Raw genomic sequence first — 26412 nt, 5'->3', positions numbered from 1 at the left:
AATTGGTTTATTTGAATTTTTTGGTGAAATTGTTTCATTTTTTTGATACAACAATTTGAAACAAGACTAACGCGACATTTTTGTTTTGTTTCCAGTCGAAGTATGTTTATTGGGTTCAAGTTTTGAAACCTAAACTATTTTGGGGTTTTGATTTTCAGGGGCGATTGAATTTTTTTTCTTTATTGTCTGTTTTTCAAAGACAAAGAGGAAAAAGAGAGAGAAATGGAGGAAGACAAAAAAACCAAGCTCATGCTGAATAGAAAACCAAAATCCAACCCCTCCCTCCCGCCCCCCCATTTGAGCTGGGACAAACATTTTGGTGGAGTTTAATTTACTTTTAATTGCATTTGGTGGGATTTGATGCCAGACCAAACCCATTTCATTTTGCTGAGAACTTTCAAAAGAAATTGAACTTCTTGTTTGCAAAAAATATCATTTGATTCCAAAAGCCGGTTTTTTGTTAAAGAAAAAAAGGAATGATGAAACAGGTTTGTCTGGATCTAAACTCGAGGAGAAACGTGCCCTGGAGAGACAGCCCAATGATTTAGTACCACAGGGCAGTCAAGGGACGTGGTGGTTTATATGATAATTGTGTATGCATCCGATGAAGTGAGCTGTAGCTCACGAAAGCTCATGCTCAAATAAATTGGTTAGTCTCTAAGGTGCCACAAATACCCCTTTTCTTTTTGTGAATACAGACTAACACGGCTGTTACTCTGAAACCTGTGTATATTAAGAGGACCTCAGCTCCGTGTGTTGCATTCTGTGTAGGCACAGGGCGGAACCTGGCATAAAAGGGAGGGGAAAGAGATCAGATATATGCTGTTTGCAGAGTTATAGCCGTGTTGGTCCCAGGATATGAGAGACAAGGTCGAGGAATTTTTATTTTTATTGGACCAACTTCTGCTGGTGAGAGAGACAAGCTTTCAGGATCCACAGAGCTCTTATTCAGGTCTGGGTCAGGTCTGGCCCCGAGAACTTGACTCTTTCACCAACCAAAATGGGTCCATTATGAGTATGTCTACACAGCAAAGAAAAAGCAGCCGACTCGGGCTGGGGCCTGTTTCATTGCTGTGTAGACATCTGGGCTCCAGCCAGAGCCCAAGCTCTGGGACCCTCCCACCACGGACGGTCCTAGAACCCAGACTCCAGCCCAAGCCCAGGCGTCTGCACAGCAATGGAAGAGCCCCGCAAGCCCGAGTCGGCTGGCCCGGGCTAGCCGCAGTGTCTAGTTGCCCTGTTGACATACCCTCATAGACCCCGCCCACTTTGTCTCTCTCAAGAAACAGGCTGTAATTTAGACCCAGTGACATGAAATGGGCACAGGGTGGCGCTAGAGCTTCAGGAGTGGCAGCGGGCTGGGAGATTTTATTATTATAATGATTAGTAGCTATTTGTATTACCACAGTGCTTAGGAGCCCCCCTCCTGGAGCAGGACACCATTGTGCTAGGCGCTGGACAAACACAGAACAAAAAGACAGTCCCTGCCCCACAATCTAAGACAAGAGACATCAGGTGGATGTTTTCTAACAGATCTGCTCTGGCTCCAACAGGAATTAATGCAGGGATGTTGTGTGGCCGATGTTATACAGGGGGTCAGAGTGGATGGTCACAGTGGCTCCTTCTGACCTTGGAATCTATCAGACAGACAGAGACAGGGGGAGTACAAAGAAACAATGGGACAATCGTGGTCAGCATGACTGGCTGGGATCTCAGCTGTCTAACCAATGTCAAGTTTTCATAATCGTGGCTTGCTCTGGGAACTGCTCTAACCCGCTCTGAGAGTGGCTCTAACCCAAGCCAGTTTATACTCAGTGAGACCTTGCTCTCCTCAGACCCAGCAGCCGGGAAACATGACCATGCAAGTCAGTGGATGGCTGAAGTTTAACCCTTTCAGCGTATCCCAGGGAGGGCTACAGCCATACCAACAGAGGGGTAGTGGTATAGGCCTCTGGTGGGCTGCATACGCCGGACGGTGTGTGAGACTCGGCCAGGGGGCTGAGTCACTGAAAAACGCCTGAGAAATCACCGACAGGGCTTATCACAAACTGAAAGACTGCAGACCCTTCCGGCTAGAAGGTGAGGTGAGAGGTGGATGCCACGCAGTTACAAACAGGATTTAATTTTATTTTGTGTCAAGGAGGTAACGAAAGGCAATACAGTAGCAGTGGGGGAGGTTTAGGTTGGATATTAGGAAAAACTTTTTCACTGGGAGGGTGGTGAAACACTGGAATGCGTTACCTAGGGAGGTGGTGGAATCTCCTTCCTTAGAAGTTTTTAAGGTCAGGCGTGACAAAGCCCTGGCTGGGATGTTTAATTGGGGATTGGTCCTGCTTTGAGCAGGGGGTTGGACTAGATGACCTCCTGAGGTCCCTTCCAACCCTGATATTCTATGATTCTATGAACACCCACATGAATATATAGTGAGGTAAAGACACGTGGATAAAGGCTATGAACAGTAAATAACATTTGCATAGTAGTAACCCAGTTATCCATTTCTTACACTTCAGAATCAAACAAACACATAGTACAATGAAGGCAATGTGTAAAGAAGTAACAGTTAGACTAATTCAGACTAGAAAGAACATGCAAATTTTTACCAGTGAGGATAATTAACCGTTGGACCAATTTACCCAGAATTGCAATGGATTCACCATCACTGACAATTTTTAAAATCAAGATTGGATGTTTTTCTAGAAGATTTGCTCTAGTTCGAACAGGAATTAATTCAGGGCAGTCGTACGGCTTGTGTTACACAGGTCATCTGAGATTCTCACAGAGATCCCTTCTGGTCTTGGAATCTACAAGTCTCTGACAGCCCGAGACCCACTACTGCCAACTCCAGATGTACAAAAATAATGAAAAATGAAATTTGCTTTAAAAATTTTGGGTTCTTTTTCGTTGCCTTCTGGTTTGTGAGTCTTTAGGGAGAACTCGAGTCACAATTTTAAGCTTTTCGCCATGATGCTGTGGGCTAAAAACTTGCTTAAAAAAATAACAGCAGAAAGCTGAGGTTCTCAGATTAGCTCATTCCAAGAACCAGGCTTTGCCAAAAAGCAACAAATAGAGTGCCATAAACTGCAGGAGTTGCCAACACTGGAGACTCAGCTGAGCTGGTGTATAGGCAGAGCTTGGAGATGCCTCGTTCTACACAAGTGGGCCCAGAGGATGTGATTTTCAAAAGCATCTGTGTGGCTTTGGAGTGGAGCTAGGTGGGAAACTCCTTTCCCATGCATGAGAATTTGGGAGATTTCAACATTTTATCCCATCCCAAATCAAGATGAAGAGTAAACTCTAGAAACTTGTCAAGAGTCAATAAACCAAACCAAAAATTCATTCTGGGTCCATTGAAACCGCTGGTTTCGATAATTTCAAAATGTTTCCATTGTAACTTTTTTTCCCCACAGTTAAAATTCCTAAAAACGTCAAAAGAAAACGTCGTTCCGGCTCTAAAGCCCCAAAACATTCTGGTTTGAATGTGTCAAAACATTTTGTTTTGAAAATTTCAAAATATTTTTCCCCTAATAAATTTGGAGTCAGGAGATTCAGTGAAACCAATCCTGTTTTCCAAACCGTCTATCAGCTATTCAGAACTGTCACCCTAATAATAAATAAGTTAAATGAGATCAAACGAAGCAATTCCATCTTGCATAATCCACCATGGAGCTTAGGAGCACTCTCTTAAATGCTCCTTCCCAAGCACTGGGCAGCTCCAGCAGGGAAAATGCTCTATTGAAAAGGAGCCCCAGGGCTGGAAGCTTGGTTCAGGACATCCGGAAGATCTGCTGCTATCCAGCTGCACTGCTCGACAAAAATCCACACAGCCCAGGGGTCCTGCCCCAGGAAGCAAAACTAACGCTGAATTCATATCTAAAAGCAGCACGACTAGTCTTTGGCTCAGGAAAAAAACCATCGGTTATTAAAGGGCAAGGTCACGGGGTCGAGGCAATTAACATAGTAAGTGCAAGACTAATTCAGAGCTGTAGTGCATTCGTGGCCCGCACCAGCGGCTTCAGAAGACAGGTCAAGAGAAATCCTAGTGGACAGTGATGGAATAACCGGCCAAATGGAGAAGTTTGCTCCTGATCTTCATTACTTAGATGGTGGTTCATGCCCTGAAGAAAGAAGGTTTGGCTCCCTTCCCAAACTCCTGTTCATTTCCTCTCTTGTATGAAGAACAGTAGTTAATGAACCAGTCCTTTTAAAAACAAATCCTCCCAAGCTCTTGGCTTCAATGACATCTTGCAGCAGTGAGTTCCGCAGGCTAATTGTGCGTTGTGGGAAAACATAGGTCCTTCGATCAGTTTCAAATTTGCTGATTTTTCAATTTTGTTAAGCATCCCAGTTCTTGTATCAAGAGATGGACTGAATAGCAGCACCCCAATCTACCTTCCCCGGCCCAGTCTTTGTTTTTTTCCCCTTGTTCACGTCCCCTTATTCTCTGACAAGAACAGCCCCAATCTCGGCACACAAAAGTCCCACGTGGCCTCCCATCATTCTTGTCACCAGTCTCTGAACCTCCTCTAGCTCTGCAGCGTCCTTTTGGAGATGGGTGACCCGTATTGCACACAGTGTTCCCCACCAGGGTGTCCCTTTGATTCATACAATGACATCAGAGAATTTTCTGTATTCTCACCTAGTGCGTTCCTTATGTACCCCAACATCTTGTTGGCTTTGTTGTCAGCTGCTGCACGCTCAGCCGAGGTCTGCGCTGGGCCATCTCCAGTGACACCCCTGGGTGAGATGCTGGCCTCCTTGAATTGAATGGGAAAATGCGCATAAATTTCAATGGGGTCAGCAGTTCACCCCTGCTCCTTCTCCTGAGCTGTTGTAGTTATTTTAGAAGCTAGGAAGATGGATGAGTAATCCTCAATTGTTCCTCCGCTGGACCCTATCTGTATTTGTCACACTATTTCATTTGCCAGTGGGTGGCCCGTTCCCCTCACGTGGCTAGATCCTGCTGAAGTTCCTCCTGTTTTTCAGTTTGATTAACCTAATAATTCAGGGTCCACTGGAAATTTTGCTATTTTATTTTTTAATCCTTGTTTATAAGCTCGGCTGTAGACCGGTTGTGCGAGATAGAGTTTCTCTAATAGCCCGTTGTGAGGTTTTTCAGCTCCTGACTGCTCTGTATTGCGTTTTTCTGGCTTGTAAACGCATCAGGTTTGCTGCAGACCCAATTTCTCTCGGTGATGCACCTGGAAGAGCTGACGGTCTTGTCGTTCAGGTACGCGCAGTCACCTCCTCCTCTTATCAGGAGCCTGCAACGAGAGAGAATGAAGCCGTCGTCAGCCAGCAGATGGGCCTGTCCTGTTACTGCCAGTGGGAGAATGCGCCTGACAGTTGCCAGCATGACCCCATGTTAATGAATTATTTCCTCCCAGGCAGCATGGAGGACGCCATTTTGTAGAGCAAAATGGCGTCCTCCACACAGCGCATAGGCGCTGACTCGGTGGGTGCTCCGGGGCTGGAGCACCCATGGAGAAAAAAAAAAAACTGTGGGTGCTCAGCACCCACCAGCCACCTGCAGATCAGCGTCTCCCCCGCAGCGCCTCCTGCCTGCTGGCGGCCCCGGGGATCAGCTCCAGCGCCTCCCACCCACCGCGGATCAGCTGCTCAGCGGCGTGCAGGATGCACTACGGGGAGGGGGAGGAACAGCCGCAGGAAGAGGCAGGGGAGGGGCCGGGCTGGGGGCTTGGGGGAAGGGGTGAGCGGGGGCAGTGCCTGGGACAGAGCAGGGGCAGGAAGAGGGATGGGGGGAGGCAGGGGAGGAGTGGGGGCAGGGCCTGGGGCAGAACGGGAGGGTTGAGCACCCCCCGGGATCTGAGTAACTCGGCACCTATGGCACAGCGTGGTCTCCTGTGCAAAGTCATGCTCTACAAAATGGCATCCGCCCCACAGCGCGAGCTCATGCCTAGGTCACACAAGGTCATGCGGTGTGGAGGATGCTACTTTGCAGAGCAAAATGGCGTCCTCCATGCACCGTGCCCTCGCAGGAACTGTACATGTGAGGGGTCACCGTGTGGAGCAAAGTGGCACCCTCCGCACGCTAGGGGTCACCACCCCCCCATCTGCTGACGGCACAACCCCCAGTTTGGGAACTGCTGATCTAACACCTGCAGCCTGGACCACGGTAGCTCTCCCCAGTGTGTGAGGGGGGCCAAATGAGCCCACATCTACTCTTGCAGGTGCGTGTAGGAAGGATTTTCTAGCTAGAGCCAGGTAACGTTTTTCAGATGAAGAATTTATTCACCGAAAAATGGAATTTTAGGTCTCCTGAAACATTTGGCCCTAAATTAATTTTTTCTTCAGGCTAAATTGACAAGGGGACTTGGGTGCCCTTCACAAAACTGGAGAAAGACGGGGTGGTAAACCCGATAGCCACCAGGTCATTAGCCTGCTTATCTGGGATGAGAATAGCGCAGGTTCAAGTCCCTACTTCGAATCAGACAGGGCGAGGACTTGATTTGGGATACAGAAGACCCAGGTGGAGTGCCCTAACCAGGGGCTAGGGAGTACGGGGGATGGAGGACGGACACCACCATTGGGTTTGTGCCTGGTGCTTCCAAATTTCCTTTGCTTTTAATTAAAAAAAAAAAAAAAAAAGGCAGTTTAAAAATGCCTGAAACTGAAAGGAAACATTTCATTTCGGGTTGAACAAAAGAAATTTCATTTGACGTGAAAGTAAAATCTTTGGCTCTTTGTTTTGCCCAGAAAACTAAAAATGTTTAGTTTCTGGTTGATGCAGGTTCTTCTGCTCCCAATTTTCAGTTCAGCCAGCGAACGGCAATATCGCTCATTCCGACAGCTCTAGATCATACACCTTCCTCTGAGGCAGCCTGCGTTGGCCACTGTCAGAGACAGGAGATGGGGCCAAATGGACCTTTGGTCAGAACCAGCCTGGGACTTCCTGTGCTCCTGGGTATGTGACAGGCTCATGGAGGACCTGGCCTAGCTGGGCTGCACTGAGCAACCCAATTCCTAAAGGTGGCCCCGTGTGGCTGTGAGCATGGGAATCAGTCTCCACTCAGGAGGGTTTCTCTGCAGCTCCTTTCGTATGGACGGTCGCCGCCATGTGGGTACCTCAAACCGTGAGGTCTGTTAGCTGTGGTGGAACTGACTCACTGTGGTGCCTTTTGCTTTCCCTTGAACCTCACAAGACTCTGCAGTCTGTGGAGACAGGTGGTCGCTTTTGTGTTCAGTCATCCTGACGCACACGCAAACTCTGCTCCCTCTTTTTAACGTTGTCTCAGTCTAAGATACGGGTGTCAAACGTACAGCCCCGGACCAGGTATCACCCCTTTCCTCCAGCCTCCGACTCCCTCTAGACTCTCCAAAGGCATCGGGCCTGCAGCTCTCCAGGGACTGGAGTCTGAGTGGGAGGAAATGAGGTGGGTGGATTTGGTCCGGACAAGTTTGACCAAAAAAAAAAAAAAAAATCACAACTTAAAATATTTCAATTTGGAAAGGCTGCCGTGGTGCCTCATGGGAGCTGTAGTTCAGGTGCCTCGTGCTCCCCTTTTCTTCTATAGGCCAGGTTCCCCGTTCGGACTACATCTCCCAGGGTGCACCATGGTCACACTACTGGTCGAGAGGAGGCAATACATCATGGGAGATGCAGTGCAACTGCCTCAGACTCCCATTCTTCTCTATAGGCCGAGCTCCATGTCCAAACTACATCTCCCATGGTGCCCCCGATCTCTACTGGTGAGGGGAGGTGATGCATCATGGGGTCCCTTGGCCATGCTGCACCATGGGAGTTGTAGTCCAGTTGGGGAGCCCAGCCCGTAAAGGGGGAGATTGTTGAGGTTTACATGGTGAATGTTGGCTCCGTCTGAATTCAGCCCCACAACCTAGTGTTCAGAACCTAAACAGATAGAAAAAGGACTCACGAGCTGTTGAGATCAGAGCCATTCACCCATTTCCAGCGCTGCCCCTCCTGCTCTCTCCAGAGGCCAATCCAGTGCTCGGAGACGCCTTTGTATCGCATCATGAGAGCCTGTAACAGAGAAAAAGGAAAGAGTTGGATTCCATGTGCGCTGCTCACAGGGCTCCGGGCAGCACAGAGTCACGTTATACAGAAAATTTCCCAAGTTAGTTAAAGCAAAGTGTGGAGCTGAAACTAGAACTCCTGGGTTTCACTTTAGTGGCTTAACCTCAAGCCCATCCCTTCAGCCCCGCCTCAGTCACGGCACCTCGTACAACTGGTGCAGCGAACGTGGCAAGAAGCTGTGGATCCCAGAGGAATTCATCCCACAACCCTGCCCCATTCTTTGCCTGCTGAATGAGGCAGGGGTCCCATGGGAAAACACAGCAGGGGAATCACATAACTAAAGACTGGATCATAACTGATCCACACCAAAAAGAAGGAAAAGGAAAACCAGAGTTAAGGTGGCACTTGGGAGCTTTGACTTATTTCCAGTTAGAGCTGGGCAAGTTTTTGGTGACTTGTAAATTCACTGAAAAATTGTGGGCTGGAGTTCCTAGGTGCGACCCCGAGAAAAATAATCAAGTGGATTTGCTGAAACTTTCAGGAAAAAACCTCCCCTCGAGAGAGTAAAGTTCAGAGAACCCCTGCCCTGCCCTGCCCCAAAGAACACAAAAGGAAAACCCGGGGCAGTTATAAGCAACTGAAAAATGGAAATGCTTAGACCAGCGGTGCCCAAACGTTTCCTGTCGTGTCCCCACGTCCCAGTGACGGAATCTGTCGGAAGGGGAGCTTGAGCGGGAGGCGGAGCTGGGGATGGGGGAGGAGCTGGGGGCGGGGCAGAGCTGCAGCTGGGGCCAAAACCGGCCTGGGGGAGGAGAGGGAATGAGGGTGGAGCTAGGCTGAGGGCGGAGCTGCAGCTGGGACAGAGCTGTGGCTGGAGCTGGAACTGGGGGCAGGGTGGGCGGAGCTGTGGCTGGGAGGCGGAGCTGGACTGGGGATGGGGTGGCCCAGCGGCTGAGGGGTGGGGCTGCCGCTGAGGGGCGGGGCGGCCCTGCGGCTGGGGCCAGACCTCGGCTGGGGCTTCCTCCCCGCCCCCCATGGGGTCTGGCTCAGGCCCTACCATATACCCCCCCACACATTCCTCCGCACCTCCCTAGGGGAGGCCACACCCCACAGTTTGGGGACCAGTGGCTTAGGCAATTTTAACAATATGCATCATCCCGCGTGCCTGCACTATTCTACGTGGGGTCTTATCCCATCCCCCTTGTAGTTGAGGATCTTCCACTCATGAATTAAGTGACACAATTAACAAGTTACATGTGATTCGTTCTCTCCCCCAAGGGGGAGAATTGGTGTGTGTGTGGGGAGCAGTTTGTTTTGGTGGGGTTTTGTTATTTGAAGTGTACACGCTACGTGGTTATGTGAAGGCGGCCATCTTGGGTGACACACTGGGAACCTCCATAGAGAAAAAGCCCAAGTCACGCCCGCTGGAGTTAACGAAGCAACCCTCTCCAGTCAGCACAGATCCTCTGTGGACGAGCAGAGTGTAACCAGTGAGACACTCACCAGTGGGTTACATTGATATCCAAGAAGACAGCACAAAGTGCACCTCGCTCTCGGAGCAGAAGGTGGTGAGGTTCTGGAGGATCCTTAGTTCCTGGGGGAGTCCATTCCGCAAACTAGGACCAGCCACCAAGGAAGCTCCATCTCCCTCACTGAGAAGTTTTGCCCTTAAATGGTGCCAGAGGAGCAGAGCTGTCAACCAAGGTCTTCATCCTGGAGCTTTAGGCTCTTTTAGGCACCCTGGGCCCAGGCCCCGGAGCGCCTTGAAGACCTTGACCATAACTCTAGCATAGCCTATTGCCCCCAGAATGGGTCTGTTTTTCTTCTCACCAGGTCCTGCTCGCTGTCAATCAGAGCCAGGGAAGCGCCGAGCGCAGAGCAGTATCTCTGGCTGTTGTTCCAGTTCTCTTCAGCCTCGGAGAAATAGTAGCATTTCCCTTGGTATCCGATCCAGCCGTCCGGGCACCAGGCCATGAATTGGGGCTGTGCTTTAAGTACCAGCACTGAAATTGAGAGAGCAACATAAGGGTAAGAGCTCATCCTTTCCCTCCCCCAGATGCAAATACCCACAAGACGGAAATGAGGAAAGGCTCCAAAGGTTTCCCTGCTCCTTCCTTTTTATGTGTATCAGTTATGATTAGGGCCCTACCAAATTCACCGTTCATTTTCCTAAATTTCATGGTCACAGCATTTTAAAAATCTTGAATTTCACGGTTTCAGATATTTAAAACTTACATTTCACGGTGTTGCAACAAAACATGAATATGTATTTAAAAATGGCAAAATATAAACACGTAAAGCCCTTAAGACTCAGCGTTTCACAAACTGGGGGTCCGGACCCAAAAGGGGGGCACAAGGCTATTGTAGGGAAGTTATGGTATTGCCATCCTTACTTCTGCTCTGCCTTCAGAGCTGGGTGGCCGGAGTGCAGAGGCGGGTGCCCGGGTGCTGAGCTCTGAAGGCAGCGATGCCACCAGCAGAAGCTCAGAAGTAAGGATGGCAATTCTGTGACCCCCCCCACAATAGTCTTGCAATCCCCTTTGGGGGTGGGACCCCCAGTTTGAGAAACGCTGTGTACTTCTGTGTACTTTTACCATATAGTATAGGGTACTTTTATAGCAAAGGGTAAAAGTACACAAAAGACCAGATTTCACAGTCCGTGACATGTTTTTCACTACCGTGAATTTGACAGGGCACTAGTTATGATACTATATGTGGTCACCTGTTATGTTTTTCCACAGGACCCCGCCTCATTCAGTGTGCAAAGAACAGGGCAGCGTTGTGTGATGAATTCATCTGGGGTTAGGGTGACCAGATATCCCGATTTTATAGGGAGAGTCCTGATTTTTGGGTCTTTTTCTTATATAGGCTCCTATTACCCCCCACCCCCGTCCCAATTTTTCACATTTGCTGTCTGGTCACCCTATCTGGGGTCCACAGTCCTGAAAAATCTGGCTGCTCCCCTGAGAGTGGGGAGGTAGAAAAGGAAATCTGGGGGATACGGCAGTTAGAAACCAAAATCCCACATCACAGTCAAACGCCCACTGTTAAACAGGAAAGCTGAGCCTGGCCCACTGCCCCCTGCAGGCTAGAAATGAGACACACACCTACCACCTTTCTATACCGAAATCAACTTTGGGAGTTCATCATCATCATGTTCCTATTACGCCTCTGGCATTTAGGGCCGTGACAAAGCTCTTCCACGCCTGTCTGTTTCTGGCAAGTCTTTCAATGGTTCCCCAGCTGTGCCCCAGGTTTTTTAGCTCGGCTTCCACAGCTCTTTGCCACGTTGTTTTCGGGTGGCCTCATTTTCGCTTGCTTCAGGAGTCCATCTTATTGCTACTCTGGTGATGGAATCAGTTTCCATCCAAAGCACATGGCCGATCCATCTCCAACACCTCCTGGCAATGATGGTGCTCATATCCTCTTGGCTGCACCGCGTCAATAGACCTTGGTTTGAGATTGTTCTGGGCCAAAAGATATGGAGGATTTTTCTGAGGCAGGTCGTATGGAATGAAGACAGTCTGGGCATGTGATACTTTCTCATTCCCCAGCATTCTGCACTATAAAGTAGTGTTGAAAGTATGCAGCTCTGATAAATCTTGAGTTTGGTTTTGGTGTTGTTTCCAGACCTTATGTAAGCTCCTAAAGGTGTTCCTGCCTTTATTGATTTTGTTCCAGATGTCCTGGCTTGTTCCACTGTCCTGGCTGATGGTGCTGCCCAAGTATGTGAATGTTTCTACATTGGTGAGAACATAATCCTCTATCCGTACTGGTGATGGTGAGGCAATATTAAAGGTCATGAGATCTGTCTTATTCACCTCTGGGATTACTCTAACCAGCCACTAGGCGACACTATAAGTACAGGGGAGTTTCTAGAGTCCAGGTCAAACCCAGAATCAATGTAACAGGCCTTTAGTTGTCGCTGTTCCTTGTCAGTGCAGTGTAGACATACTCTTGGAGCTGCAGTTTAGCATTTATCTACACTGCAATAAAACGCCCGCGGCTGGCCCACATCAGCTGACTTGGGCTCATGGGGCTCGGCCTGCAGGGCTATAAACTGCAGTGCAGATGTCGAAACCCAAATTTATTTTTTAAAGTTACATAATTTCTAAGCCGATCTCATGATTTTTGGGGCATGACCCGTGGTTTGTCCCATGCTCGGGCTGGTGTTCACGTGGGTACCATTGCTCAGGGAGGGGGTTTTCGAACACCGAGGGAAAATCTTTGTCAGCGTAGGCTGGGTCTGTACTATGGTGTTATGCCGGCATAGCCAGAGCGACACAGCTATGCCAGTGTAGTCTCCGTAGGGCAGACATCCCCGACACGGTAGGCTCTTTGGAGGAGAAATTCCTTTCCTGTTTGTATTATCTCAGGAACTGACGTTTTTCCCTTTCGTTACAAAGATACATACTTCCCCAGGAAGACAGTGTAAAGGGCCAGTTTTGTCATCACAAACAAGGCTCCAGAAGGGAGCAGGAAGGAAGGAGAGTCTGAGGATGCGTTCCTGGCCCCCACTGCTGATGCCTGAGAGGAGACAGCCTGTGACTCTGGGTACGTCTGCACGAAATGGCACTGCTACACGGCCGCAGTCGTGCCATGGTAGTGCCGGAGCGTAGAAACGTCCTATATCAACAGAAGGGTTTTCCCCATCGCGGTCGTTAACCCACCTCTCCGAGAGGCGGTAGCTAGGCTGATGGAAAGACCCTTCTGTCGATCCAGCCGTGTCTACCCCGGGGGGTGGGTTGACCTAACTGTGGTGCTCCAGGCATGGAATTTTTCACAGCCCTGAGCGGCGTGGCCGGCTCGACGTAAATGGAACACGCAGACCCCGGGATTAGCCACTCACCTGCCAGAGCCACAACAGCAACCATCAGAATGACAAGTACAACGCTCACTGCGACTGTCCACGCAGCACGTTTCCTGAGCCTGCAGCTTCGGCCATCACCTGAAAGAGAAAAAGCCCTTAATCCTCCTGAGAGCGGGGTACCCAGAGTCAGGAGCGGCACCAGGTTCTGAGCTGCGTTGGTGCAAGGAGCATCGCGCTGAACGGCTGCCCTTAGCGATCGATGGAATAGGACCCCAGGAGTGTCAGTCTGTCTGTCTGTGTCACTCTGGAGTCTACGATGTCGGCAGAGTCACTGGGAAGCAATGGAAGTAGCTACTAATATGGCCGAAAGCTCTTTTTGTTCGGAATATCACCAGGTTCATTCACCACTGACATCCCCGGCCTGCTACCGCCCACTTTTTAAGCTCTCAGCCATTTAGACTTTACAGATTACACCGTGCAGCTACAGTAAGGGATATACCTATGCCATGCCCAGAGCCTAGACCAGCGGTCCTCGACCAGGGATACGGGGCCCCCTGGGGGCCGCAAGCAGGTTTCCGGGGTCCGCCGAGCACGGCCAGTGTTAGTCTTGCTGGGACCCAGGGCCGAAAGCCCAAGTGCCGCTGTGCAGGGCTGAAGCCCGGGGCCCTGAGCCTCCCACCTGGGGCTGAAGCGGAAACCTGAGCAACTTAGTCTTGGGGACCCCTGTGGTTTGGGGTCCCGGGCAGCCGCCCTGCTTGCTACCTTCTAATGCCAGCCCTGGGTTTTATATGCGGAAAAACAGTTGTCGTGGCACTGGTGGGCCGTGAAGTTTTTATAGCGTGTTGGGGGGGCCTCAGGGCCCACGTTAGGGCACGGCCACGGCAGCGCTGTGACGTGGGCAGTGTAGTGTCGCTTTATCACCGGGGGAAGAGCGCTCCCGGCCATAAAAAATAACCGTCCCGAATGCACCTCTGGCCTCGACCATTGTGATGTCAGAGGTGACTCAACCAATCGCCATCCTTACTCTATATGCAGTTTGCATGCAACAGTTTCATTGGCTGCATGAGGGATGACCGCACAGATGGTGGCTTACTTAGCCCAGCTGCCGGGCCTGTGCCACATGATGAATGGGGCTGTTTAATTCCACTCCCTGCTCCATCCCGGACTCTCCCAGAGCTGGCACGCAGAATGTCCCAAGGGCGACTGGCTCCAAGCGAACATGGGAGAAAGGAGTGTGGGACTCACCCTCACTTGGCAGTCTGTGCCCCTGCCCAGCCTGTGCCCTCTCCCAGACACTAAGTCTGCATGCCTAGCTGTGCCTAAGAGGCTGGGCTGCTCCAGAGACAGCAGAGTTTCTTTCTTCACACAAGAAACTCATTCCAGGCTGGCCAGCTGATGTCAATTCCTTTTTGTGATAGTTTTCTCAGTTTGGAAAATAGTTTTCATATGTTTTAGTTCAAACCACAAATTTTTCAAAAGTGCCTTTTTCTGCGTACGTCCACATTGCAAAGAAAAAGGGGTGTTCTGAAGTGGGGTTGGCTACCCTGTATGAGCTAACTCGGGTTAAAATGGCAGCAAAGACCTTTAAAGCAACTGGGGTTAGCCCCCCAAGTTCAACCCCAGGCTCCATTTCAGGCTTTAATGTGAGCTGCTAGCCCGAGTTGCCATGTCTTTACTGCTATTTTCACCCAAGTGAGCTAATGCGGGTTACCCACCCCAGTTAAGAACACACCTTTTCCCGCAGTGTAGACATATGCTCCTCTCTCTTCAGAAGTGATCAGAGCACTGTGGACCTCAGAAACCTTCCCATCAAAATTGATACAACTATGCAAAACATTTTAGCTTCAATGAAGCTACATATTTTGATGGAAAATGTTCCCACCAGCTTTACTCATTTCCTCTGAAGGAGTTTTGAATCTTTGCTCACTGATGATTCATGATGATCTCAGATATGGACGGAATGAACCCAGGCAGCCCCTGGGGGAGAGGAGTCCTCGGGGTCTGGGGGAACTAGATCAGCCCCCAACATAAAAAATCTCCAGCCATATCTAGGTAAGGTCTTCTTTGGCCCCTCCCTCCACAACATGTGAACACCTCACAGTCTGTTAATGAATTTACCCACACAGCAGCCTTGTGAGAGTGGGAATTACTGTTCTGACCATTGTAAAGACAGGAAACTGAGGCAGAGAGAGACTAACACTTGCCCAAGGTCACACAGGGAATCAAACCCAGGTCTTCCAACGCCTGGCCTAGCCCCCAAACCACTAGGCCACCCTTCCCTCAACAGTCAGCGCTGGGGTGAATGGGAAAAAATCCTGCCCCCCAGTCAATGTGACTCACAGCTACAAAGAGTCAGGAGTGCACAATGAGCTGAGGGAGCTGCAGTCCCAGCAGCTGTGCAGGACGGTGGGGTTCACACAGGGGAGTTCGTAACACACGGGAACAGGAAACATGCGGCAGGACTGCCTGTGTCCACACACACGGACGGGGAAAAACTGGCCCCAAAGAACAGCAGGAAAAAGGAACATGAGGTGGTGAAGGGAGAGAGACAGGGCCGATCTTCAAATGGGGGTGCAAGATGAGGCCCCGCAGGATATATCTGCTCCGCCCCTCCCCACCACGCTCCCCCCAGTCAGAATCCCAGCTGGTTGTTCAGGCTTGTAGGGGCCCACTGGGGTGGATGCACCTGTGAAAACCTCACCCTCAACAACAGAAGGAAGAGGATCGGGAAGGCAGGAGAATAAAGGGAGACAAGGGGCTATTGCCAAGTCCCCCCACCCCCCAGGACACGGCCTTGATCCCAGATGCACACACAGGATATAGCAGCTGCGAGTGCAAACCAGCTGCCCTCCTCATAACTGTGATCAGCTCCCCGCTGCCCCAAAGGGCCTGGCCGTTTACAGCCAACGCTGAAAATAGAACCCCACCTGTGCAAGCCGCAGCCTCTCTCCAGCCAGGGACGCTCCAGCGAGCCGGTTCCCCTTCGCTGCCTGGCTCTCTATGGCGGTCAAGGGGCTGCTGTATCTCAGCTCCCTTCCCCGCTTTCCCAGGCCGTCCGAGTGTCACAGCCCCAGAGCCGCAGCTAACAGCCGTCTGCACCAACATCTACACAGGGACCGAGATGCTAGAAACATTGAGTCACAAGCAAGGAACTGCTCCAACGCTCCTGTAGGGCATGGGCATGTGTGTGACACCCTGTGATCGCTTTATGCACCAGTCACGCTGCTCAGGGGTTTCCAGTCTGCATCGCCCACGGGTTTGGAGAGCACTGGCAGGGAAAGACTTCACCGCAAAAGCAAGCAGCCGGCATCGACGCTTTTCCGATTTACTACACACTACACCGTTCTTACCACATCCCCTTCCTGACTGCTCACGGTCTAAATCCCCCTCCGTTGAGCACTGCAGGCCCCCTGCTTCCCCCATAGTCACAGCCCACTCCTCACCACTGCTGCTCCATCATCCCCACCCCATCCATTGCTGGCCCCTTCCCCTCCCGTACACCTTCCCCCCTTGCTACTGGCTTCCTGTCCCACCCCGCTGCTTCCTCCCCTCCCTTCCCACCGCTGCTGCTTCCCGCCCCCCCAACACACACATCTCTCCCACCCACAGCTGACACCTTCCCTTCCTAACCACCGCTGAGCCTCTGGCTGATGACCCCTTCCCCCACCCACCGCTGCATCCTCCCTGCCCTCGATCCCTCCCGCTGCTCATTCACCCTCCTCCAGCGTCAGCCAGACCTTGGCGTGGAGGGGACCAGGTGACGTCTACACTGCAGTCGGCAGGTGTGACTGCAGCTCGGGTGGACGTGCCGGATCTAGTGAGTGTCGCTAAAATCTAGTAGTGAAGCAGTGTCAGTGCAGGGTTTGGTGCGAGCTAGGAAGGCAGGTACATACGTGGGGGGGTCAGAGGGGCTCACACCGCCCATGCTGAAAGCCAGCCACTGCTCCGCTGCTGTTTTTAGTGCCACTCGCTAAATGAAAGCTAGCTCAGGTCTGCAAACACTCGCCCCTGGCTGCAGTACGGACAGTCCCTTAAACAGAAGCTTAGGCATTTGCAGAGTTGGGGACTGGTCAACACACAAACTTGCACCCACCCCTCGTGTTGTGTTGGCTCTCTGGCAAGTCTGTGCAGTGACAATCCTAGTTTAGATGTTAAGAGTTGTGTCCTCTTTTGATTTAGCAAATAAATCACTTCAAAAAAGCCAATTAAAAAACCCAAACACTGATTTAAGGTGCATCAAAACAGGGCACTTACAGTACATTTGCAATCAGTGGGCGGGTAATAAATTCCCCTTCTCTCCCCTCTTAAACTACTATTCATATAATTCAAGTTAGTTTTATTTAGCAACTGTCACGTGTTAGAAACTTAAAAAAAAAACAAAAGTTTGTAAAAAACCCGAGATCCTGACTTAACAGTGAGATGGTTAAAGGTTGGTTTGGCTTCATCTGCCAGACGGTGAAATTCAGGCCACCTCCCTACTTGGCTGCCCCCCACTAGAGCCCCTTTCCAGCCCCTGCACCCCATTTCTGCAGCCCTGCTAAGGTGCATACAGATGTTTGCTCTGCTGGAGGGGTCTGCAGAGGACAGCATGGAATTTGGGGCGGGTGGATGGAGCAGGAAAAAAGCAGTCAGAGAGAGCAAGGGAAATGGAGAAGGGAATCTCAGCACATCGCTCCACCTGCAACCTGTTCCCTCCTGAAGTCACATCTCTGGGCAGATCCTCTGCGCCATGTCCAATGGCTCCCAGGACACCAGTGAGGTGCGATGGGTGCTGTCCTGGGTTCTTTTCTCGGTGTCCCTCTCTGAATCCCGGATTTTGAATCTGTGACCCTCACTCCCATCCCTGTTTTTTCATTTGTTGTCCCCAGTGACTAGCTGAAAGTCTGGGTTCAGTGGCTTCTCCCCTTAAGCTGGGGGCAGGGTCCTACACCCACCTATCCCCAGTGCTTCACTAGGGGCAACCTGCTTAAGTCAGCTCACTGCCCTGGGATACTGGGGCCTGGGTTCTGTTCTCAACTCTGCTACTGCCTTACTTTGGGCAAGTCACGTCCCCTCTCTGGGACTCAGTTTCCCTCCCTAACACGGGGAGAGCGATACTGGCTTCCCTTGGTAAAGTGCTCTGAGATCTCCTGATGACAAGGGCTGTCAGAGCTGGGGATTATCATCATGGACGTCCTCTGTTTCAGTGGCTCCTGCCTTCAGGAGACAGTGAAAAAGACCCCAGTGGATTTGAGGCCTCTGGAGCACGGTCTATTAGCTTGGAATTTTGGGGAGAAGCTTGAAGACACTTAGCTCAAGTCCCGCTAAGCATGCTGGGAAAACTGAAAGGCTGTTGACATATTTCAGGCTCCCCGAGATGGTTGAGTTTTCGAGTTAAGATGGTTGGGCTAAAAGATCCTGGGAAACTCTGCCAAAGTCCAGTGACTGGGCGTGGGCTGAGAGTAGAAGTCACAAAGGGCCCAGAGGGGTGGTGCCGGGCTTTGCTTTTTGGTGATTTGCTGCGTCAGTCTCTTTTCATAGAATTGTAGGACTGGACGGGACCTCGAGAGGTCATCTAGTCCAGCCCCCTGCACTCATGGCAGGACTAAGTCTTATCTGGACCATCCCTGACAGGTGTGTGTCTAACCTGCTCTTAAAATCCTCCAACGACAGAGATTCCACAACCTCCCTCGGCAATTGTCTTAGGTTCCTTTTATTTCCTTCCCAAATTCCAGTTCTAAAGAGCATCAGGCCCCTTCATGGTGCTTCAAATCATCCCTTAGCTGGCTCTGGTCTTTGCCTGCTCATCTAAAGCCATCTCAGCTAAAGCCAACTAGGAGAGCAGAGGGCAGATTTTGTCTGATGCCCAGAAGTCTCCTCCGAACCAGCTTTTTTCAGCTCTTCCTACCCAAGGACACAGCCACAAACTTCAGACCACCGGTCGCCATCCACTGGAGTATAAAGGGTTGTCTGTATGGGAAAGTGATCCCAGTATAAGCCAAGGTGGGAATTTAAACCAATAGTTATACCCGTTCAGACTCCCATGAGGAGGCTCTTATTCCAGTATAAGAGTGGCCTTTAGGTCAGCTAACATTGCTTTGGAAGGGGTTCAAGCTAAACCAAAAAAGCCAGACTTACTGCAGAATAAGAATGTCCACATGGGAAGTTATACTCTGTATAAATTTCCCATGCAGCTCAGCCCTAAAATACACACCTTAGTCTCCTCGCCACCTCCCCTGTTTACCTAACTCTGCCTGTGTTCCACTGGAGAACATGACTCGTGCGAGCTTTGAGCTAGTGAAGCGGGGAATATGATGACCGTTTCAGTCATTTAAGTTTAAAAAACAGCTTAAGTGACAATTTATCCACCTACTCTCAGGGAAAACATCCTGTTTTGTTAATTAATACCATAGATCCTAACAATCAGGGACCATGGCTCTGGGTGCGGTACAAAATCCCCAACAGAAAAACACAAATAACCCAACCCTATCCCCACAGCACACACCCCTCCACAAACCTGAGCAGGTTCCCTGGTACTGTATAGTGAGGGGAGACTGTGGACTAGATGTGACAGAGGCATTTTTCACTGCAATGTCCCACATATCAGGGAGTGACAGACATTGTCTTCAACTGTAATAAGTCTCATTGAAAAGCATCAAGGAAAAGCCAAGGCTGACCCTGGAGACATCATACTACAGAGTGACCTGCCACCAGAAGAGGAATGACAGCAACGGTAACGGGGTACAGGGGTTCAACCCCCAAACGCTGCATGTGAACCCATCCTGGGTGGAGCATACCTGCCTCTGACAGACACCTGGGGACTGGCTTCTTCTAACACCTTGGCTACACTGGTCTGGCTTGTCCTGTGACAACCATCACTAACAAGCAGCCTTAGTAGGCTCAGCAGACCCCCAAAGAGACTTGATCAAGTTCTAGGTGGTTGTTGTTGAAGCTGCTGGGTGTAACCACCACCCTTCCTTTACAATAATTCTTTCTTATAGCTAAGCTCCTTTATGAAACTACAATGCCCCTATCCCAACAGAGAGGCACATGTGGGCTACTCAGGAGTTTGAGCTATATAGGAGAGGGGCTTGCCTGGATATTGTTTGTGAGTAGATGTGTGTGTGTGTGTGTGTGTGTGTGCACAAGACAGAGAAGAAAAAACACCAGAGAAGCGGAGGGAGCAGGCAGCCAGAAAGCCAGACACAGAAACGCTGGCAGAGGGACCCCGAGAAGAAATCTTGAGAGAGCGCTTTTGGGCACAGTGCTGGCTGAAAGAGGCTGGGAACTATGAGCAAGGAAACTGTCTCCCATCGTTTGACTCCTCCCGGTTTAGGGTAACACAACTTTGTACTTTGTAAATAAGCCAGACTGTATGAAAGGGGACCAGACCCCACTGTCCGTTTCTCCTCATAACTGCAAGATGCCACATTTTTGGCGAGTCGCTTGGGTCAAAAGGGATAAGAGAGGGTTTGATGAGCATCTAGCTGTAGCTTGCTGGAGGCAGACCAGTGTCTTAAGGCTTGCAATGGGGCGGGTGGATGCGTGTGTGCGAGGTCTCACATCCGACACCAGGGCCCCTGCTCTCCCCGTGCCCCTAACCCCATGTGCACACACACACCCCTGAACAACCTCCTGATCTGGGGGAGCTGGATGGCCTGGCATCCAGGCAAACTGCTTACCCAGGGGGAATAAAGCCAGGGCACCAGGCCATCTGGGGCTGAGAGAAGAGTTTCTGTCTCCCAATGTGTCCTTAGCCAGCATTTTCCACAGTCATGGTTAAGGCAAAGCAGATGCCCCAGCAATTTCCCCTACCCCCACAGGTGTTACAGTCACAGGCACTGAAAGGTGAGACACCTCCTACACTCGCTCTTTGGTATGGGCAGAGCCCCACCTGTACAGAGCCAGAGGTTTCCATGTTTTTTAACAAGCGCTAGCTTCCCAGCAGGCGTGGGCTGGATGCAGGAGGCAGTGGGTGAGTCAATGGCCTGTGCTATGCAGCAGTGGGGTGTGGGGGCCCGGGGGGAGGGGTGTGTGTGTCAGAACAGGTGATCAGAGTGGTCCCTTTTGGCTTTAGAGATGATGAAACTAGAGACCCCATTTAAGAGCTCAGAAGCAGGCTTCAGTTACCTGGCTCCGCTCCGCTCTCGGGGTTTCCAGGGATATCAGGATTAAACTCTGACCCCAGTTTCTGCCCAGCCGGATCCATTCTTTTCTCCCGTCTCAGCGGGACACATGGGCACACACTGGACTCCTCGCTCTCTTGCTATAATCGGTGCGGGGACTCAGTCCCAGTCGGCTGGAGAGATTCCTGGCTCCCGTCGTTTTCCAGCGCGTGGCTGCTCTGCAATACAAGAGGGAACAGCCGGAATACGTAAAGGGAAGTTTCTGTGGATCGTCACTAGGTGGGTCGCGGAGTCATTGCTGTTATCGACCTGGGACACGGGGCATGGAAAGTCCCCATTGGTAGATTACTAGACCTGACTTTCCCAGCTCTTTAAAAGGTTCTGAGGCCACATGCTAGGTTGAAACTGCTCCCCAAGACACTGCTGCCTCAGACTCACAGGCAGGGGAAAGTGAGGCAGGAGCATATGGGAGCTCTGACTGGGCTCCCCAGATGCAGGTTCTCCCTTTGCATCGTACCCCAGCACTTTCTCCAAGCACAGCCCTTCTCCCCACCAGGCCTGCCCTACCCCTCTCATATTCCCGCCCCTTATGCCCTCACACATAGTCATTTCTCCCCCCCCCCCACACACTCTTCTGGTGGGAGGAAGCAAGGCTGTGGGGGGAGCTTTGGGGCTAGGAGAATTGTTCAGGGGAGACCTGGTGCCCAGAAAGAGGTGCAGCAGGGAAGGACACCTGACCCAAAGCACCAGGCTCTCCTGCCTCAGTTTCCCCATCAGTGCTGCCTCAGTGCGCAATGGAGCGTTTAAGCCCTGATGCCTCAGCATAGTGGGACTAAGCTCCCCACTTTGGACCCTTGCCCTGTGCACAGCCCTCTTCTCTTCAACACAGGAGCCCCCTGCACACAACCCCACCCCATGCATTCCCAGCCCCCCACCACACACACACACACACACACACACTGCCTTCAGCTATGCTACTGAATCCTCCCATCTCACGCCCCCCTCCTACCCACTAACTAGCTATCAAGTTCTTCTACACAGCTGCAATTCCCAGGCCTGAAAAGGAAATATGTTCCCAGATACTGAAACCAGAACTTTCTGTGGGCAATAAACGAAAGAGAACAAAGTAACTGGAAAGAGGCCAGATGTGCAGTGGCCTGTCTTAACTCCTTAGTGGCTTACTCAAAAGCTACTTTCAAAATGCACCCCGCCCCGCGAGACAGCCCTTCCCTTAGGGCAAGGAGCGCTCCCCCAGGAAAACACAAGACAGAGATGACAGCTGCACCCCTGACTTCCCTCGATGCACAGCCCACTGGCCCAAATGCCCCCTCCAGTAGAACGGCTTGAAATATTTTTGATCACTGTGTTTTCCACCCCAAAAATGATCCAAATCGTCCAAAATTAACGGGGCAGTGGTGGTGGTTTGGGAAGAAAGTGTCATTTTTACAAAACTTGCTAGCAGGAAATTTCCAAGCGTAAATTTTAGTTTGGGATTTAAAAAATCCCCACCACTTTTTTTATTTTTAAATAACATCCTCCCCCCCGCCCTTGTTGCCACTGAATGCAATAGAACAAACAGCGTCTTTGGAGTCTCATACACGTGCTTGAACTAGAAGACAGCTGGATACGGCCAACGTGAGCCAGGGTCTGGAGCTGGAGGGTGCAGGCATATTCCTTATCCTATGAGACAGAAGAATTGGCAGGAGGTTCGCGGCCAGAGGCTGGCTGGATCCTGCTGTGGGGATGTTGCTTTTGGTGATGTTCTGCACCCTCCCCCCTCATCCACCCCCTTTCTGGTGGTCTCAGACCAGCACAGCACTTGTTCTCTATTAACCTGAGAGGGTCAGGGATGCGGATGGGCGGGTGTCTGGACCCAGCAGTGTCCATGTGCTGGATGAGGGTTTATACAGCATTTCTAGGCCAAGGGGCAGACTTTTCCTGCGGGACGAGGAGACGATTCCCTTGTTGTCTGATCTGATAATAGATTTGGGGGCCAAAGCTTGTCTGAGTCACTTTATATTGAAACCACTTTGTGGTTTCCCCCCCAGACCGGGGGCCATGACTCACAGTCTCACCAACTCATTCCCCATCCACCAACACCCGATTCACCCGGGGATCCCAGGAGCATCCACACTAGGACTCAGTGCGTCCCCACCATCTCCTGGGCCATCCTAAGGGGAGCCACGTGCCAAGTCGATGCTCTCCCCTCCCCCACACCGTCCCTCCCCGCACCCCTGCAGCCCGCCTCACTGCCCAGGGACCCCAGCTCGGGGCTGAGAGCGGCCCGTGATCTCCCCACCCCACCGCCCAGGGGTGCTGAGAGCCACTGAACCAAACAGCAAACGCTGTCTGTGATGGAAACCGCTTCAAGCCGGGGGGGGGGGGGGGAGCGGCAGCACCCCCAGCTCCCCCCTACTTCCAGCCCCAATGCACCCGCCACCCGCTCTCCAGTCTGGATCTACACTGGGCTGCCTCGCAGCATCTCGGGCAAATCGCTTCCCCCACCCCCAAAACACACACACACACCAGCCCCCCCTGCCCACCCCTCTGCGGGCGCCCGGTGCAGCAGGAGGAAGGAGGGTTCCCACCCCCCGTGTCCCGGGAGCTCTGCTTGTCTGCAGGCTCCATGAGCCCCGGCCACAGCCCAGCGGGGTCCTGGCCCCAGCTGCCCCCCACGAGCCTGAGCAGCCCCGGTTATGGCTCAGACACCCCCCAACCCGGGACCCGAACCCCCGGCCCCAGCGCTCTCACCTGGCACCGGCTCGCAACGCGGTGAAGGGGAGACGCTCCGGTGCGGGCTGACCGCAGGCCGGTCTCAGCGGCAGGGAAGGGAAAGCTGGGGGTGGAGCTAGTTCTCCTCCAATCAGAGTTGGGGGGGGGGGCGAGCGGGAAACACTTACACGTTCGCTCTGCTCCCCCTGTGCCGCGAACACGTGTGAACCCCCGGGGAGCGGGCGCGGGGCCGGGGACCTTTTGCTAAAGTCCCCCCCGGTCTTTCCCTCCAGCCGCAGCCGCTCCTGCCTGGAGCCTGGAAGGCCCCAGTTCGCTCCTGGGTGCGACCGGTCCCCGCGCTGCGCTGCTCAAGTGCCGATCGGTTCCCCCCGCCCAGGGCCCCCGCTCCGCTCCCCGGAGACTCGGTTCCCCCGGCACGCGTGTGGCTGGACCCCGCCGCCTGCCACGCGGCTCGCAGCCCTGCCCTCTCGGAGCGATGCTCCCACGGGAGCAATCCGGCTTCCAGAGCCCGCCTGCGCTCCTCAGCTTGGGAAACGCGTTCACACGGGCGGGAGGCAGGGCGAGGTGGGACGGTGCCCCAGGACAGACCCGAATCTCGCTGACACTGAGACCCTAAAGCCCTGGGGGCAGGGACTGTTGTTTTGATCTGGGTTCGTACAGGGCCCAGGTGAGTTCACGCAGGTGAGGTGTTTGCAGTAAGTCCCGTTAAAATGAGACACCAGAGCTGGTTACAAGGTATTTACCTGCCAGAGACGCTAAACATTCCCCCTTCGTGCTTCGGATTCACACACCCGCTGGGTTTCCTTGGCAGCTCAGCACAAGTGAAAGGAATTGAACCCAAACCGGCTCTATAATCCCTTTGAAATTCCCTCTGCGTGCAGACAGTAATGCCTATTCGGATTCCTTCTCAACCAACCATGTGGCCCAGCTCCGAGGCGGGTTAGGAATAAGAGAACAATCGCTGCCGACATGACAAGCAGGGGAATCCTGTCCCCCTCAGGCGGCGTGGGCGGCTCGTGTGTACAAGAAACTGTCCCTGCCTTGTCACACGGACGCAATCCCACGGGAATGACTAGTCTGGGGGGAAAGGAGAAGGTAGATGCCGATCTCTAACAAGCTGACAAAACAAATACCGCGCTCTGCCCTAGCTCCTTTCAACACAAAAGCCCTGCCCGGAAAAATCCAGGCGCCTTTGATTCGAATTTCAGATTCCTACTCCGTTTATCGGTAACCCTTCCGCCAGGTGGCGCTCTCAGCTCCCATCCGCCCTGCCCAGCAATTAATCCTCCCCACCACCCTACAATCCCACCTGCTCCTCCAGGCCCCTACATCAGTTCTGCCCCCAAGGCCCCAGATCAGGCCAGCTCCCTGGCCCCAACATTTGCCCTGCCCCCCAATCAATGCTGCTCCCCAAATCTACCCCGCCCCCCAATCCACCCTGCCCCTTCAGCCCCTCGATAAGTGCTGCCCCCTCATCTGCTGTCCCCCCCAAGCTCTGCCCTGCCCCCCAAGCTCAGTGCTGCCCCTCACATATGCCCTGCCCCACCCATCCTAACCTCTGCTTCTCGTACACCTCCTGAAGTTCTTCACACACACCCAGGCAGGTGGGGGGGCGGGGGCTGCAGCAGGGTCCCTATCCCTGGTCCCAGGCTGGGTGTTGCAGAGGGGAACTGGGGAGACACAGAGGACCCCTTGTCTGTCTTTCTCACAGGAGGGGAGGGGCAAAGCAGAGCTGCCCTGAGCTGGGGGGTTCTCTCTGCTCCTCCTTCCCCTCCTATGAGAAAGCTCGGAGCTTTGCCAGACGAGCTCCAGCACCCTCTGAAATCCCGTCACCCGCGGAGAAAAAACCATTGCAAGGGTCCACGACACTGTAAATGCCATTTCTCTCCCCTGCACTGGTGCACGGTTCCATCCCCTCCCCTCCCCATCTCTGCCTCCTCATCTCAGCTTAACAGCTGGTGTCATCTGGGATCGATTGGGTATTTCTTTTTGGGGAAAAAAAGTTTCTTTTCCCCCCACATTTAGCGCTAAATCTAGAACAGTCCTTTCCCTCTGCAGCTGGCTGGCACACCCGCAACATGCTCCCTATTGCATCAAAATCAGCTAAGAGCCTATAGGAAAAGGAGAGGGACGTTTTTTAACCTTGCTTACAGCTCGGAAGGCCATTTTAATTGGGACCTTTAACCGGTTCCAGTGGTGCCTCTTTGCATAATGGGCTTAATCTGCAGCAAGGGAGATTCCGGTTCGATATTAGGAAAAACTTCCTGACTCTAAGGGGAGTTCAGCTCAGGAACAGGCTTCCAGGGGGGGTTGTGGAATCCCCGTCTTTGGAGATATTTAAGACCAGGTTGGACAAACACCTTTCAGGGCTGGTCTAGGTTTACTTGGTCCTGCCTCAGTGCAGGGGCTGGATTGGATGACCTCTCGAGGCCCCTTCCAGCCCTGCATTTCTATGATTCTAGTATCAGCCCCCTCGGTTAAAGTTGATGCCCTACGATCAGGACTTTCTGAAGAATTTTAGCTGATTCCTGCCTTTCAGTGCAATAAGCCCTTGTTTCAATGTGAGTGGCCAAAAGCAGCAGTTGCTCTTTCCAAGCAAAAATGTAGCAGATAAATCAGAAATCCCCCCGCCTCCTCAAATGAGCTAAGGCTGGTTTTCATCCAGCTGAGGTGCGAGGCATCAGTCTTGGACTCAGAAGCCCAAATTCTCCAGCCAGTTCTGGACAGGCAAAGCTCCTCACAGGGGTGGGGCCTTGTGATGGGGTGCTCTC

At 52.1% G+C, this 26412-nt stretch overlaps 1 protein-coding gene across 4 annotated transcripts; it reads right to left on the bottom strand.

Moving 5' to 3' along the window:
• Positions 1-469: 469 nt before the first annotated feature.
• LOC119567785 (C-type lectin domain family 2 member D) lies at positions 470-24645 on the bottom strand. 4 transcript variants are annotated; one of them, XM_043528276.1, is made up of 6 exons: positions 24385-24645; positions 20913-21126; positions 12843-12941; positions 9824-9996; positions 7893-7999; positions 470-5261 (listed from the first exon to the last, which is right to left on the bottom strand). In XM_043528276.1, exons 2-6 carry the CDS (start codon positions 20989-20991, stop codon positions 5090-5092), a joined length of 630 nt encoding a protein of 209 aa, XP_043384211.1. In that variant the 5' UTR covers positions 20992-21126; positions 24385-24645; the 3' UTR covers positions 470-5089. The 4 variants fall into 4 exon arrangements, 3 of the variants coding, with proteins under 3 accessions (XP_043384211.1, XP_037771035.1, XP_037771037.1); XR_005227781.2 differs by lacking the exons at positions 20913-21126; positions 24385-24645 and adding exons at positions 7126-7372; positions 15731-16218 and having other exon boundaries at positions 5124-5261; XM_037915107.2 differs by lacking the exons at positions 20913-21126; positions 24385-24645 and adding an exon at positions 15731-16282.
• Between the last annotated feature and the right edge of the window lie 1767 nt (positions 24646-26412).

The sequence above is a fragment of the Chelonia mydas genome, chromosome 14 (assembly GCF_015237465.2).
Source record: "Chelonia mydas isolate rCheMyd1 chromosome 14, rCheMyd1.pri.v2, whole genome shotgun sequence".
NCBI lineage: Eukaryota > Metazoa > Chordata > Testudines > Cheloniidae > Chelonia > Chelonia mydas.
Note: the sequence above shows the minus strand (reverse complement) of the source record. Positions and strands in the feature narration are given on the sequence as shown.

What these genes read in the sequence shown, in the direction of transcription:
- LOC119567785 (XM_037915107.2), bottom strand. Translation starts at nt 15,908, where the DNA reads ATGTTGGTGCAGACGGCTGTTAGCTGCGGCTCTGGGGCTGTGACACTC. An exon ending in TGCTGTTGTGGCTCTGGCAG is followed by an intron (nt 9,997 to 12,842) that starts GTGAGTGGCTAA and finishes TCTCAATTTCAG; the next exon opens with TGCTGGTACTTAAAGCACAG. An exon ending in TTGACAGCGAGCAGGACCTG is followed by an intron (nt 8,000 to 9,823) that starts GTGAGAAGAAAA and finishes TCTCTGTTACAG; the next exon opens with GCTCTCATGATGCGATACAA.